The sequence below is a fragment of the Strix uralensis genome, chromosome 5, assembly GCF_047716275.1.
Source record: "Strix uralensis isolate ZFMK-TIS-50842 chromosome 5, bStrUra1, whole genome shotgun sequence".
In the NCBI taxonomy this organism is placed as follows: domain Eukaryota; kingdom Metazoa; phylum Chordata; class Aves; order Strigiformes; family Strigidae; genus Strix; species Strix uralensis.
Window position 1 is genome coordinate 82,946,185 of NC_133976.1, and position 15,935 is coordinate 82,962,119.

The 15,935-nt window shown below is 40.6% G+C and overlaps 1 protein-coding gene across 1 annotated transcript; it reads right to left on the reverse strand.

Moving 5' to 3' along the window:
• Positions 1 to 7,527: 7,527 nt before the first annotated feature.
• On the reverse strand, positions 7,528 to 15,923 carry RAD51AP1 (RAD51 associated protein 1). Its single transcript, XM_074872030.1, has 9 exons — positions 15,844 to 15,923; positions 14,980 to 15,029; positions 13,482 to 13,623; positions 12,601 to 12,710; positions 12,187 to 12,261; positions 11,387 to 11,536; positions 10,094 to 10,249; positions 9,090 to 9,236; positions 7,528 to 8,213 (listed from the first exon to the last, which is right to left on the reverse strand). The coding sequence occupies exons 1-9, from the start codon at positions 15,861 to 15,863 to the stop codon at positions 8,086 to 8,088; spliced, it is 978 nt and encodes a 325-aa protein (XP_074728131.1). The 5' UTR covers positions 15,864 to 15,923; the 3' UTR covers positions 7,528 to 8,085.
• Positions 15,924 to 15,935: the final 12 nt, after the last annotated feature.

Here is a 15,935-nt window from a genome sequence, read left to right on the forward strand (position 1 = left end):
AAAACAATGGTGACAGAAAAAAGTTAAGAAAATTAATTTTCATATTTTCACTATCCCAAATGTATGGGAACAACACGTGCTCAAAGTCTCTGTTTAAAATGCACACAAGCATTGTGAATATTGGGTGTGTGAGGAGTGAAAGATTCAGCACAGCAGAAGCAGCCTTAATTCAAATCAGATCTGTTTTTTTCACAGCTTTTTGGCTTCCTCTCAAGAGAATGATGCCACACATGAGTGGAGACAGACCAATAATTCTTTGAAGTAGCAGGACAAACTGTTTTAAAATGCAAAGAGCAGGTTTCTGCACAGAGGATCACAGGAAGTGGTAACATTGGTTTTTCATTTTTGTGGTTTGCACTGACACGTTACTCGTCAGCTGGATAAAAGAAAGTTGAGACAACACAAAGGATCAAACATGGAAGACAGATGATATTTATCTGCTTAGACATAGTGCATCTTGTAAATGACACCTAACCCCTGTGTCAAAAATTAAAGAGCAGTTTAGGGAAGAGCAACCCACAGAGTTGCACAGAATTCCTGATGCAATTGATCTCAGGAAATGGTATTTGGGCATTCTTGTTCCTATTACAAAAATAATGCAAAAAGGTTTGTGTCCCTTATTAAATCCCATGGCTCCGAGTAAGCATTAAGTTACACCTTTATTATTTAGCTACTCAAAAGATGCAGAATTTCACATTAACAGAATATCTGAGAAAAACCAGTACAGACCAGGAAATGAGGGCTGGGTTTCAGACCTTTTGAATCATATAATGAATTATTCACAAGCTGAGAGCTTCTGAATCAAAAGTAAGTTCATTTTTTTCAGAAAGCTGAAATAGTGGTTTTTGTGTTATGACGGTAACATGATTGATAATATATCAAGAGAAAATAAACAACAAATCTGCAAGCAAAAAATAAGTGAAGCCATTAATGGAATGCTTTGCAAAGGCATGGATTAAGGATGATGGTAGCAGCACATGTATTTGACTAAGTATTTAATGATAGCTAGTGATTTCTCCTATTTCATAGAGATTTGACACATATCATTCTCTGCACATACCATATTCTATAAGATAATGCTAAAGAAGAGAAGTGATTGCTCAGTAAGAATTGCTAGTCAGTTAAGTTGCATTCATTTCTCAGCTGCAAAATTTTGATATTCTCACACGTTGCTTCCCAGATATGTTACCAGAAACAGGAGGACAAGACAGAGAAACACAAAGGAAAAACTTGGACTAATAAAACTGTATTAAGACAATATTCATGAGTTGGTTAACAACATTTTGAGGAAGAATTATACTGCATAGAGAGATTCAAACAACATGAGAACATGTCATCATTAGACTTTGAGTAGACTCCAGCTCTACCAAGTCTGAAGACATCAGTTTATACCTGGAGACGTAGGAGAGTGTAACAAGCCTACAGGCTAAATTAAAAACTCAAAGATCTCCTTACCCCTGCTGAAAAGCTTTTTGACAGTGTGCTCTGCCAGACTCAAGTTCTAGAACAGATCACCCAAGGAAGCTGGGGACGCTCCACCACTCTCAGAGAAGATTTAGACAAACCTCTGTCATGACAGGATTAATGGATCCAGCCTCAAGGATGGGCATATGAACTGCTCAGAATCTTTCACACTTACTTCGTCTAATCCCCAGAAAAGCAATTTTACAGGTACAAGTTCTTAGATATCTTTTGCTGAAATTCAGTGCAGGGCTGAGTCTGAGCATAGAAACAAAGGCTGAACAAATTATTTTCAAGAATTTACAAGTAGAAAAATATTTTATAACTATCTGAACACTAAACACAAGGATTATTTGCACATTATATAATCTATTCCACTAAATTACAGCTCATCAGTCACCATAACCAATTATTTATCTATCCCAAACTCCCTCAATTATAATTGTATACAATGACTTTGTTTTATTTATTTTTCTTAATGTTAAGCTTGTTGTTTTATGCCATTATTTACCTTTATATATAGACTAGAAAATCAGGATGAAGAAAAAAATCATAACACTGATAAAACTCTGTTTTGAAGAAGCCTATTTATTCTTCCAAATCAAAATCTCTAACTCCTTCATCCCACTGTGATATTTCAACACCATCGAAATAATAATCTGTGACCATGTTATCTAAGCTGTTCTCTGAACAGCGCAGAGGAATTCAAAATCAGCGCAAAATCCAGGCTTTGTGAATACAGTGCCAATTTCCTTCGCACACTTTCAAATCTCATTAGTGAACAAAACTCTCATGGAAAATAAATGCAACTTTTCGACAGACCATGAATCTAGACTACGCAACGGAGCACTTGAGCGTGGATCAGAGTCACTGAACATAAATGAGGAAGCTGGATCCAAGAGCTTGGTTTTCATTCTCTTGAATGTGGCAAGAGGCCTTGCAGGGGGATCTGGATAGATTGGAGCATTGGGCAATCATCAGTGGCATAAAATTTAATGAGAACAAATGCTGGATTCTGCACCTGGGATGGAGTAACACTGGGCACAAGTGTAAATTGGGAGAGGAGTGGCTGGAGAGCAGCCCTGCAGAGAGGGACCTGGGGGTGCTGGCTGACAGCAGGGTCAACGGTTGCACTGTGTTCAGCGTTGGTGCAGCCTCACCTTGGGTGCAGTTCTGGGCCCCACACTTTAAGAAGGATCTGAAGGTCCTTGAATGTGTCCAGAGGAAGGCAACAAAGGTGGTGGAAGGGCTGTAAGGCATGTCCTGTGAGCAGCGGCTAAGGACTTTGGGCTGTCTAGTTTGGAGAGGAGGAGGCTGAGGGGCGACCTCATTGCTCTCTACAGTTTCCTGAGGAGGGGAAGTGCAGAGGGAGGTGCTGAGCTCTTCTCCCTGGGATCCAGTGCCAGGACACGTGGGAATGGTTCAAAGCTGCATCAGGAGAGGTTCAGACGTGACATTAGGAAGCATTTCTTTACCAACAGCGTGGTCAGACACTGGAACAGGCTTCCTAGAGAGGTGGTCATCAGTGTTTAAGAGGCATTTGGACAATGCCCTTAATAACATGCTTTAACTTTTGGTCAGCCCTGAAGTGGTCAGGCAGTTGGACTAGATGATCGCTGTAGGTCCCTTCCAACTGAAATAATCTGTTCAGTTCTATTCTATTCATTCTGATGCTGGAGCTCCCAAATACACATCTGTTGCAGTTCTGCTGAGTATCTACTGAAACCCTGTGTCCAACCAAAGCAGGAAGGCTGAGCCCTGCTCTTGCTTTATATCTTATTCAAATATTCTCCTTTAAATAATGCTCTGCATTTAGTATTAAGAATATCAAATCTAAAGTCAAACCCTTACTGCATTAAAAGTTACTGCTAAACCAGGAGTTCTTCAGAGCTGCTGTGGCAAAGTGTCACTGTTAATTGCCAAGCTGTCATTGATGGATCTTAGTGCAGAGACATGTCTTCTGTGAATTGCCCAGTCAATCACCGCTGTCTGAAACAGAATCTCTGTGGCACAGAGAGTCAGGAGGTGCCGTAGGTGTCCCTGAAGACACAGATTTATCCTACCAAGCTGCAGTACTCAACTTTTACTTTGTAGGTTTCTGCTGATCTTGTCTGGCGATTTCCTCCTCTCTTTTTGTGGTATTATCAGTACTCTCAAAGAGAGTAGGAGGTGAGAGATGCACTGATGACATCAAATGTCTGGAGGTACATAAATCTGCTTTATGAATATTCAAAGCAATTGCATGCTGCTGTGTCCCTAAATTATAGCCATTTCTAACTTTTTTTAAGCTTGTCTCAGACCAAGCCTATGTATCAGCCTTGGAGCACGGTGTCTTCAGACTGGTGGAATTCTGCGAAGTGTTTTTGTGATGCAGCCCTGCTCCAGGACTAACCAACCTGTGTCCCCATGGGCGTAGCAAACTGCTCGCACAGCCACGCAAAGGCAACTTTCAGTTGTCCAGCAGTTGCTTCCATCACTAGCAGTACGGCGTGTCGTAGTTGCAATCAGCGCTGGAAAAACCCTCTGCTGTTCCGAAGCAAGAGCTGATCTCCAGATCAGACAGGGGACCTACTCACAGTCGTGACTTTGATGAGTTGGCAGCGAAGTTTACATCTATAAATAGCGATCTCTTCTTTAACAATCCTGTTCTTATTTTTTTTAGTCATACAGATACAGTTCTAAAGCAGCAAGTATGTGAAAACTGTAAATTCTGACACACAAACCAACACACTTTCTGATTGCTTTACAAATTGAAATCAAAACGCATTTCATGTCGTACCATTGTGCAACCATTGGAGAAATGATGCACGGACAAGTCTATGTTGCATTGTTTAAAATTTAGAGCAATAATGGAACTGTAAATGTTATTTTCGGCAAAAAATGAATTTTCCAAGTGTCATGGTTTGAGCCCAGACAGCAACTGATCACCACGCAGACGTTCACTCACCCCTTCCACCCCAGAGCTGGGAAGGAGAAAAGTGAATCAAAAGGCTCAGGAATCAAGATAAGGACAGGGAGGGGTGGCTCACTCGTTAATGGTCACAGGCTCGTTAGGGGAAGAAAAATGACATCACTTTAATTCAAAACACTAATGATAATGATACTTAACAGACAGAATGGGGCAGTGAGAAGCATTACCCTATCTTAAAACACCTGCCCCCACCCCTCCCTTCTTCCCAGGCTCAGTTTTGTTCCTTATATCTCTACCTCCCCCGCCAGCAGCGCAGGGGCAGGGGATGGGGGTGCAGTCAGTCCACTGCTCCTTCCTGCAAGGTGTGGGGGGGAAGCACTCTGCTGCATTCTGCCCCTTCTCCGTGTGGCACCCCTCTCACAGGAGACAGTCCTCCACAAACTCTCTCTGCCGTGAGTCCTCCCCACAGGATGTATCTTCTTGAGATGCTCTGGCATGGGTCACCCCCACGTGTTGCAGTCCCCCCAGCACCGAACTACAACAGCGGGGGCTGCTTCTTCCCACAGAGTCCTGGGGTCCTCCCCAGGCCACAGGGGAATCTCTGCTCCTCCGGTGACCCCCATGGGTGGCGGGGGGTGGCCCTGCTGTCTTACCACGGGATACAGGAGGGGTCTTTGCTCCAGCAGACCTCCCCCTTTCCTCCTCATTCCTTCCACCGACCTCAGTGTTGGCAGAGGTATCCTTCTTGTAACCCGTCCTCAAAGTCCCCCCCCTCCCAGGTTCCCTTTCTTAAATACATTGTCACAGAGGTGTGGCCACCATCGCTAATCAGCCTTGGCCAGAGGTGGGTCTGACTTGGAGCTGGGGGGGAGCTTTAAGAAGCTTCTCACAGGGGGCCCCCCCTGCACCCCCTCCCTCACTGCCAAAAATCCCAGCACACCAAGGTTGAAAGCAGCTGGAATAACACAGACAACCTGTTACTAATAGAAGAAAAAAATTACGGTAACAATTACAGCCCCTAAATCAATTTGGCTGCTTTTGACCATGTCCTTTAATAACCTAGAACAGAAAAGAAGTTCTTTTATAAAAATAATCTACACCTATCAGCAAGAACCTTTTCTGCAGGTCAGGTACAGAGTAGCTTTGAAATATACGATCAAGGACATTTACTACTTCCCTTTCAAAGACATTTTTTTCTAATTGCCTATGTGAAATTTTCACTCAGAAAAAAAGTAGAGAAATACTGGCAAATCCTCATGAACTTGAAAACCCCACAAACCTAAGGAGGGGCTCAAGGACAGGTGGTGGACTGAATATTACGTAAGCCCAAGGCTCTCTGTGCTTCCCATTTTGCTGCAGCCAGTGATCCGCTGTACACCTCAGAAAGGGGCTACGTAAGCAAGCACAAAGAGAGGGAATCAAGGAGAGAAACAGCAGAACACATGTACTACATACTAGTTGTCACAAGCATTGTTCTTGCATACCTACCCTTCCTCCTGCGGGTATTCCTGCCTCGCCCTTTGTGAGGAACTGAAGGAGTTAATGCCTCAAAGATTCATCGATATGAAAAGCCTCAAGGACAAATTGTGGCCTTTGTGGTTAGTGTAAGGAATTAATTAACTGCCGAGGGAAGCGCAGAGCGTGTGGAAGGGTGCACGGCTCCACACCCTTGCAGTTGTGTGGCCCGATTCCCTAGATAAGCCTTGAAGCAGGGAGACGCAGACTGAGTAAAACCGTATGTTCGGGTTAATGCCTACACTTTATGACTTGAAGAAACAGCTAAAATATTGATAAGAGAAACTGCCCACCAGCAGATGGAGCCAATGACTGGATAATTGCCCAGGAGACAAAAAACCGAGGAAAAGGTCAAGGTGGTAGGGGGAGATGATGACCACCAACTCAACTGGACAAAAGGGTTAATGCACCCCGTTCCCCCTCAATGCACACACGCAGAACCCATGCTCCACCTTTCCCCCATCTCTCATGCAAATGAGTTTGTGGAATACCTGCCTCTCTTCATCTAGTATGTAAATCAGTCCATAAAATGAACTTAAAAGGTGTCAGAAAACTTTGCTGGGTGTGCACCCACCACCCGAGATTACCAGACCTGAGACAACACTGGAACCTGGGGGGCTGATCTGGATTCTTTAACACTCCTCTCTCCTCCCCTCCCCTCCTCTCCTCTCCATTTATCAATAAGAGAACACATTGCTTATTATCCTTTTCCAAGTTTAAATCGTGTCTACTGCAAGTACATTTTAACCAGTCGGTTGGTGTCGTTTCACCTTAATTTAATCTGAGGGGACCACAGAACCTTTACGACTCCCTGGGCTCCCAGTCTGGGTCGTAATACCCTTGTTTGGGTGCAGTTTCAAGCTCATCTGACGGGAACCTACTACAAACTTCTGGTTTTGCGATGTGCTGATTTAGCAAGAGAAGACAAGTGACGACCAAGTCAGCCAAGCCCCAGGGACAGCAGGCACATGCCTCCCCTCCTGAACTCACCCTGTGGTTCCATGCCAGCAATCCAAAACGCGTGTGATGAGAGATTATGTGTCACAACGCCCACAGTTCCTTGTTTCTGAGAAAGAGATTTTCATCCACAGATTTCTCATTCCTTCCATAAGGCAATATGTGTATTGTTTTTAGTAAATATGCATTTATTAGTATCTTGGTTTAATAGTGGAAGTATTATACAGTTAAAAAGTAATTTGTCATACCCTAATTTTACTTTAGGCAGCACCATGCTTTTGTCTGTGGAATTACTCTGAACAGGGCTACATATTCCTTTGCTAATGCAATTCACCCAGTCATGACCAGATCCCTTAAGTAATAGAGGCAGAAATGCATCTGCTGTGTCATCTGACAGTCAAGATGCTCAGATTGGAAATGATTTACACTGTGGACTAATACATTTGAAAGCTTGGCTGCATTACTCAGTAACTACCACTTCAACGCTTTACCAAAGCCACGAACTACGCACAGTATTGGGGTCTTCAATGAAGACCAAGGAGCTCAAAACAAAATCCTCACTGTCTGAGCCTGACTAATGCTGCTGACTTCCAATAAGAGTATGCAGATGCAGAAATATTTGCCGGGCTGCAGCCAAAATTTAGAATTGATTTTCAAAATGGATGGTCAATGAATATGATTCATTAGATTATAGAAAGCATTTTATTTTCTTTTTTTTTTTTTTATAAGAACAACATTCTAAAAACCAGTTATATCTATAATACATAAAAATTAATCAAAATCCACATATAAGGTATGCAAACATTAACAGATTTTGAGAGAGTGGTGACAAACTTCCCAGGAAGGGGGTGGAAAGTGATAACTTCACTCTTCCAAGAAGTATTTTTTAAACAGTGGCTTTCACTTGTGTTAAGAATCCATCTGAGACACCAAATTCTATAACTGACAGTGCTGTCTAGACTATTTTAATGCCAAGAGTCCAGATAACAGAGAATGAAAATTATCACAAACCCACAACTCTGACCCAGGTGTCACCTTGATTAAATAATGCTGTTGTTCAGTAGCACTTCAGGCTGCCTAGCATTTTGCAGAATAAAAACTCATTATGGTATTAGACACGTACATAACCAACAGTCCTCCACAATGGATGATACCATGAAGCTTTTGCTGCCCAGCCTCTATTTATAAGTAAAACCCTTTCCAAAGTCTTTTCCTTCATGTGGCACCTTGTCACTGACCACTTAACTGCTGGGAGCACTGGGATGCAGTGGTTTGACTCTCGCTAGTCTGGAGAGGCCGAGTCTAAGACACTGAGTAGGTGACTTCACCGAAACATATTTCATAGAGTTATTGCTGCTTCCCGATGCACCTGAAAATAATTTTAAAACAAAAAGGTGTAAGAGGTTTAGAGGGGGGGAAAAAAAAAAGCATAGGACTGTTGTCTTTTTATAGTTTTCATAGCAGAACAAAAGAAGTATTCTAAATATACTGCAAAAAGGTCTAAACAACCACAGAAGCACATGAAAATCAGCACACTTACCAGGAATGAATCTATGTGGGAGCCAACGCAGCAGGTATGGTGCAGAGTTTTAACTAACCAGCAACACCCTGGAGCAACACTGGACAAGCACATACAAACTGTTGCCAGTGTACTGTGCATTTTCAGGTTTTCCACAGAGAATCACACAACTGAACACAATTCCAAGTGGAAAATGAAGGCTTGAGAGAAAGGAGCCAAACAGAAAGAAATGTGTACAGAAGAGTGAATATGATAGAAAATCAAAGTAAGAGGCAGGAGTCAGCAGCAGCATGCTCAAACACTTTAAGAAAACAAAACTTCTAAGCATTTGCTTTACTAGAGTGGTTAAAACACTCCAACATTTTTCTAATATTATTTGTTTAGAATCAATAATAATGCAGCACGTACCAGAGATAAAGAAAGCTCTTAATGAGAAAGAAATGGCCACAAAACAACCTCTTGATTAAGATTTGATCCACACTCTGAAAAATATATTATCCTCCCCACATAAAGGAGTTAAGGATAATGCTGTAAAAGGAAGAGAAGCATGGAGATAGCTTCTCTTTTTCCTTTTTTTAAAAATCTAAGGTCAGAAGAATACCTTTCCCTATAAGAGGGCAGTCGTTTGTCTGAAATACTGTTTATTTGCTTGTTTGCTTTTAGGAGAGATTGTGAAGAACTTAAGTCAGCTAATGTATCTGTTTATAGCTACAATCTTACAGGTACCTGGTGGTATCCATTTGGGTTTCTTGTCTGTTACAGGACTTGATGTGTGTAGAGGCCTCCCAGCTGGTTCTGAAGAACTGGACATTTTCTTTTGTGTTGCCTCAGATTTTTGTTCCATTATCCGTGAAGGAGAAACTACAGGTGATACTTAGTTGGAAAATAAAAGCAACCTTAGAAGGATACTCTTTAGCAGAGATATCATCATACAGATCACTGTACAGCACCAGCTCTCTGCACTGAGTGAAATAATGACTACGTTACTAGATTGTCACATCTTTAACAGTATATCTTTATACAGTCAGTCCTGTTATACTCTGGAATTTCAATCCTGGTTTGAAAATAAGCAGTGTAACAATTTCTTCTTGAAGTTCTGCCAGGTATCAGATTTCTAAGAGGGAAGATTCTTCTGTCAGCTACACAAAGCAAACCGTTCCTTGTCATAACTAAAACTAATTTTAAACTAAATTACATGTTGTAAACTCAGGCCTGAAATTAAAACACTTTACCAAGTCAGACACAAGATTAACACCATGATAAGAATTTTCTTAAGCTATTTAAAGTAAATTGTGTTAGTCACACAGTGAACAATTAACTCTGAAGGGCGTGCAGATTTAATGTTTTTCACCACATGGTTAATAGAACTAGCATTGTTTAGCTACCCTTGAATTAAAAGTTCAATGCAAGAGGAGGCTCTGAGATTATAATTTTTTTTAAAAAAATCCTCACATCACTGTTATTTAACCTTTTAAAAAACAGATATATAAATGAAATGAATTCTGTCTATTCACTTTTGTCTGCTTTTATTGTAAGGAGTGTTATTTTACTATAAAGTGTTTTTTCTTTCAGGATTTTTTTTCTACTCTGCTCCCTTTACTCTGCACATAGTCATTTTCATCATAACCCTGACCAGTCAGTCTGTCAGCCAAATTTATCTATTCCTTCAGTGAAAATAAAGGGACTTTTATTATAAAGAAGTCTATTTCAAATTCATAGTACAAACTTACCTGTAGTATCAATCTTGGGTTTGAGAGTTTTCTTTTCTCTTTCAGCTGGCATCTTTTGTCTGGTTTTCTTTTTATTTCCTTTGGCTTTCTTCTTTTCCACAGCAAAGTCTTCATCATCACCTTCACTATAATCTGAATCTTCTTCTGACTCCTCACCTACAGCAAGGAAAAGGGATGTCATCTCTTTACAGGAAATACAATTTACTATTACTCCAGGACTTTCTAATCAAATTCTGGACATAAAAAACCAGCATAGCTTAAGGATACAATAAAACAAATTTGTCCATATTTATATGTTAAACTGAGAAAGAAATAGCCTCCATAAAACATTCTGTATTTACAGAATTCTTGCTCTGTACTTTAATAATGGAACGCCCTGGTATAAACTGCATACAATAATGATTTTAACAGCAGAATCACCAATATTCCATGTGGGCAAGATGAAGCAGTTAAAATTATTTGGAAAGGTTTCCAATTTTTACATATATCTTAGTCATGACTATTTAAAGTGGAAAAACACTACGTCTAATTTCAGCTGTAAGAACGATTTTATAGATTTATTGCTAAAAAAGCCCAGACATTAGCAAATCTTAAAAATAGCTCTCTATCAACAGGAGTATCTGGATTATTCCCCTGATGTTTTATTTCACTGACAATTCCAGAAATATTTTCCAATAAACCTTGCAGTAAGGAATAAAAGAGTGGATACAGACACATTAACCATTGGGGAATGAGAGAGAGACGTCTATCACACTCTGTGCGTGTTCAATACCAGGCTGCTACCAGAAGCAGAGTGAGAGGCCAGCTGACCTCCAGTCACACGCAGCACAGTTTTTCTAAAAGTTGAGAACTGGAGGAAGGAAAGAAGGGAGGCTACTCGCTTTTTTAAACAAGCTTAAACAAAGCCAATACTGAAAGCACTAACACCTGACACTACTCCAGAGTCACTGTTTTGATGCAAATCCCAGTCAACAACTGGAAAAATGAACAGAGGTTCTTTAAAGAGACAAAACTTTCCTGGACAAAAATGGTAGAAGAAATTTGTTCTGACATACTGCAGCAAATGCAGAGAAGCAGCATCATTGCTGCCAGTTTGGGGAATGTGTATGAATAAGCTCCAGAGTTTAGATTTAGTATCAAAGTGCAAATGCCACTAGTATTAAAATTCAGTAATGCTGGGGACAGGGAACGTACAGTAGAAGCAGTATGCATTTCACTGAAAATATAAACTAAACGTAAGGCATCCCCTTCAAAGCATATCTAAGGAGAGGGTTTTTATAGAGAAGAACTTACTAGGTACAGACTCTGGCTCAGAGTCAGTAGCACGCTCTCCATCATCACTGTCAACAGTCAGTAACTTCTGATGTGCTGGAACTTTAGATGCTGCTGTCCTTTGCCTACCACCACCCCTAGGTATGTCATCATCCATAACCTGATTGAGACCTAGAAAACAGAAGGTGCTGTAATTAATTCAAATTCACAGTAACTCTATTCTGCTTCTCAAAAAGAAGCAGGTATTTGAGCCCCCAGAACTAATTTTTGTGATTCTGAAGTATACTATACAGAAGCACATCACCAGCACTTGTTTTCATGTGATTTTCATTTTACTCTTACAATTGACCAAACTGGACCTTCTGGTTGTGAAAGTTATCAATATTAATCTGTAATCAAGCTAACAAAAGGACAGAAGACCAAAAACAAAACTGGAAAAATGAAAAAGTTTCCAATGGCACAGCAAATGTTTTGGTCACATTTATTTGATGCTGAGGCATTACAGACCCATTAAGGAGTTGAGGGTCAGTGTAGCTCCTTGAAGAAGTAAATAAACTCAGCATCTGAAAACACACGTCAGTTGCTTTTTCCAACTAACTTTTGGTGATCTCTGACAATCTCACTCAGCAATCCAGAGGTTTTCCCAAAGACTGGGACCAAATTTTTAATGAAAAAATTAATGGATCCTTTAGTCTTTATTTAAGAATCATTTTTTTCATGTAAGTGAAAAAGAGAAACCAATGGAAACAAAGAAGGGATAAGCTACTTAAATGTATCTTGAAATGCTAGTTCTGAGAAGACAGAGTATGAGAACAACTTACCTAAAAGTTCACTGTCTACACTGCAGTTGGAAAAAAGGGGTCTCCTCTGTACATTTTCTGATTTGATGTTTTTACCTGTTTTAGGATCCAGAAAACAAACCAAAAATAATATAAAATATTAGTATTCCAAAACCACATTACAAAATGCCAAGATACTAAGAAATGAAAATAGCTTAACATTTTTATCTGTCTCTAATGAAACTATATGTTTGGAAGATCTTAAAGAATAGTTATTTTTCCAACAGAAAAAAAATGAACATAAGAAGACATGCATTACCTAGAGATTCTCATTTCCTTAACATGACATCTTGAAATAAAACATGACTTTCAACCTATTTCACTGTAAAATGAATTAAGTCATGTTTGAATTCACTATATATAAATAAAGAGTGTTGCATTGAACTGTAAAATAACCTTGTTCTTCTGAATTTTGCACCTCAAGGATATCTGCAGATTTTTCTTTGACAGATAAGGCTAAGGCAACTTCCAAATCTCTTTGATAAAGTTTGTCATCCAAGGATATCCTGGAAAAAAAACCCAAACATGCTAAATAATAAAAGAATGACATGAGGGTTATAGATCTACTTCTGACTCACTGAACTTCTTGTGAAGAAATTAATATTTCAATACATACTTTATAGCATATCGTATCATGAATATTACTTCTCCAAAAGACAAAGTATACACTAATATTTAAAGCACATGATACTTAGAAGTATTATAATTGCAAACCATTGTGTGTATATATGTACTGGCATTATCACAGAAAAAGGTGATTATGTTTGTTTGAAATACCACACTGAAATGTAATATTAATATACACATTTGCCACCAAAACAATCAGAAGTGTTTTTTCATTGACTTTGTATTTTCTATCAAGCTTTAAATATGGGGTTTTTTAAGGAGTCAAACTTGTCTTTATGTTTCTCAGTTTTAGGAGCCCTTAAGTAACTCAGACTTGTTACAGTTATTTTGCACTGTAGAGATATCAAGACAAGATCAGACACGCAAACCTGTTTCTGCACCTATGCAGGCCACTTGTTCTGGAGTTCTTTAGAGCTGTAACAAAATAGACATAGCTCACTACTGAAGTTGGGCAAGTTTTCCCCACTCTGTGCATAATCACGTTATCCCTGATTTGCAACTATATCAATAAAGCTGAAAATATCACATTAATATGTTAGTTGTTTATTCTCAGCTGCTTAAAACTCTAGGGGAAAAAAAAAAAGAAAAAACAAATAGTATTACTGAAATCCAACTTTACACAGAGTTGACCATGTTTCAACATTGCTTACCTTTTACTAGGTGCCTGCTGTTCTGACAGGGGCAATTCTTTCTGTGGCTTTTTTTGCTTCTCTTTTTTCTCCTTCTTTGGATCCTTGAGCCGCGTTCTGGATTTTTTGCTTGAGGGTGCAGTTATACAGGCAAAGTCTTCATCTGTTTGGGAAACAGCAACAAGCTTTAATGAGTTTTCCTATATTTTTCCATATGACCAAAGGGAGTCATTCAACTTACTTTCCTCACACACTGAAAATACACCAAAGATAACCATTTTGAAATTTATTCTATTTTTAAAGAACACAACAACTGTAACTACACTATTCGACTCTTAAATGTCTTTTAAATGAAAATTTAACAAAACCTCTTTTGCATATACTTTTATTCAAGAAGTAATGATTTAAATTTTTATTACCAATATGGCAATAAAGCTTCAATGTCCAGTGTGTTACCAGATTTTCAATAACTAGACGTTCTCCTTTTGATACACTGAACAGCTATCAATTATAAGAGTAACCACTGTCATAAACATTTTTAGAGTTCTTGGTGTTTTGGGAATTGTTCCCCTTCTTAAAAAATGTCGGCCGCTCCCCTTTTTCTCCCATTTTCATACTGCCTCTTCCCAAATACAATCCATTTCTCCAATTTTCAAAGAAAATTAGAAGGCATGAAAACTGTCTTTCTTCCAGCTGAAGACACTGCAGATCACAGTGAAAAGTAAGGAAAAAAAATAATCTTCAGTATTCTCTAAATGATGGAGAACCTTAGATAAGATCACTCATGTTTCTGAGAATTTACACTTTTATTTCATATTACAAGTGGTCACTTATTCCTGAAACCAAGAATCTCCATTAATCCACATGATTCACAAGAGACCTTCAATATTATTTATTTTTGCCCTCCCTTCCCCACCAATTCAAACTGTTTCCTAGATCCTGCAAACAGCATGGAAAAAAACAGAGAAAACAAAAAACCATTAAAGCAACCAAATTCTGTAAGAAAAATGCATAACACCCATTAGGGCTTAGAAGTAAAGGAGGACTGTCACGAAAACAAATAGCCTGCAATCTATTTTTCTGATCAACAGAACTCAAAATTTGACTGCCATGTCCTTAAACAAAACCCATCAAGATACAGAGCTGTAGGAGAAACGTTAGATCTACGTACAAATGATTTACACCTCCTTTATATTCTGATTTACAATCCTGCAAACTGATAATTAGGAAGACACAGAGCAACCAATCACCACTGAAAACTAAGGCAGGGAGAGAAACAGATTTTCCTGCAACAAGACACAGCGTATTCACCAGTTTATTGACGTACTGTGGTTATACTCTGGCTTACAGCCATCATATTCTTGTTGAATTAGGATATTTAACAGTGTGCCCAGATTACTTCCAGTGAAAACAGTTAACAGCCTTCTCAATGAACTAATTCATTATAAACACTGATGATGTTTTGGGTGGTTACATTAGTGCTTGGCATTTTTCTTACGTACAAGAACAGGTCACTTACCATCATCTTCCAAATCCCCAAATTGAGAATAATCAACAATTTTCTTGTTCCTGCGGCAAAAAACATACACTATTATTCTTTTTAGATTGAGCATCTTGACTTGCTAACACTTGATTTTTGGGTGAATCGTGTTTTAGAAGAAAAAAGCAACACATGTTCAAATGTATGTATAACCAGTGCTACTGTACACAATATGGTTATTAGGAATCACTTTTAGGGTTTCTTTTAAATCTTAAAATAACAGTGCTTTTTGTTGTTCTCGTCGTGGGAGCACTGTGTTCTCCTTACGTACGCGCTGTCTCAGAACTGCTGAAGTGCAACGGAAATTAAATAATTTAGTAATTCCCCCGGGTCACTTTCAGGCACTTGAAATGGGGTTTCCGTGCGCCTTCTAGGCAGTTCCCTACCCGGCCCTGCCGCCGGGGCAGGCGTTACCCTACCCAGAGCGGGGCACCGGCGGCACTTTCAAACCCACCCGAGGCCGCCACCCGCCGGGGCCGCTCTTCGCGGGACACAGTCGCCCCCGCCGCCGGCCCTAGGGAGAAGCCCCGCTGGAAGGGACACGGCGCAGGCCCGTCCCCGAGCAGACGCGGAGAAGCGCTCGGTGCGGCAGCGCAGGGGCCCTGGCGGGGCCCGCCCGAGCGGCGGCGGCTGAGGGGCGGAGGGGAGCGGAGGGCGCCAGCCCGCTCCCTCCCTCAAGCGGGCAACGGCCGCCGCCGCGCGCGCCCCTGGGGCTTTCTAGGAAACGGCACCCGGCGCCGCTCGGTGCGAGCTCCAGCGACTGCGCGCCGCACGCACGCGCGCGCGCACGCGCCTCACGCACGCACCTCGCGCCCCGCGCGCCTCACGCACTCACTCACGCACCTCCTGACCGGCCGCGCCATCCCCGTTGCGGGCGGGGCACACGCGCCGGTGACGACACTGCTGCCCCTCCCTCCGTTCCCTCTCTGGGCTCC

Bases quoted from the DNA above. Each gene is read 5' to 3' on its own strand.
- RAD51AP1 (XM_074872030.1), bottom strand. From the start codon at position 15,863: ATGGCGCGGCCGGTCAGGAG. The intron at 12,711-13,481 runs GTAAGCAATGTT...TTTTTTTTCCAG, and splicing joins CAGCAGGCACCTAGTAAAAG to GATATCCTTGGATGACAAAC. The intron at 12,262-12,600 runs GTTATTTTACAG...ATCCTAAAACAG, and splicing joins GCAAAATTCAGAAGAACAAG to GTAAAAACATCAAATCAGAA.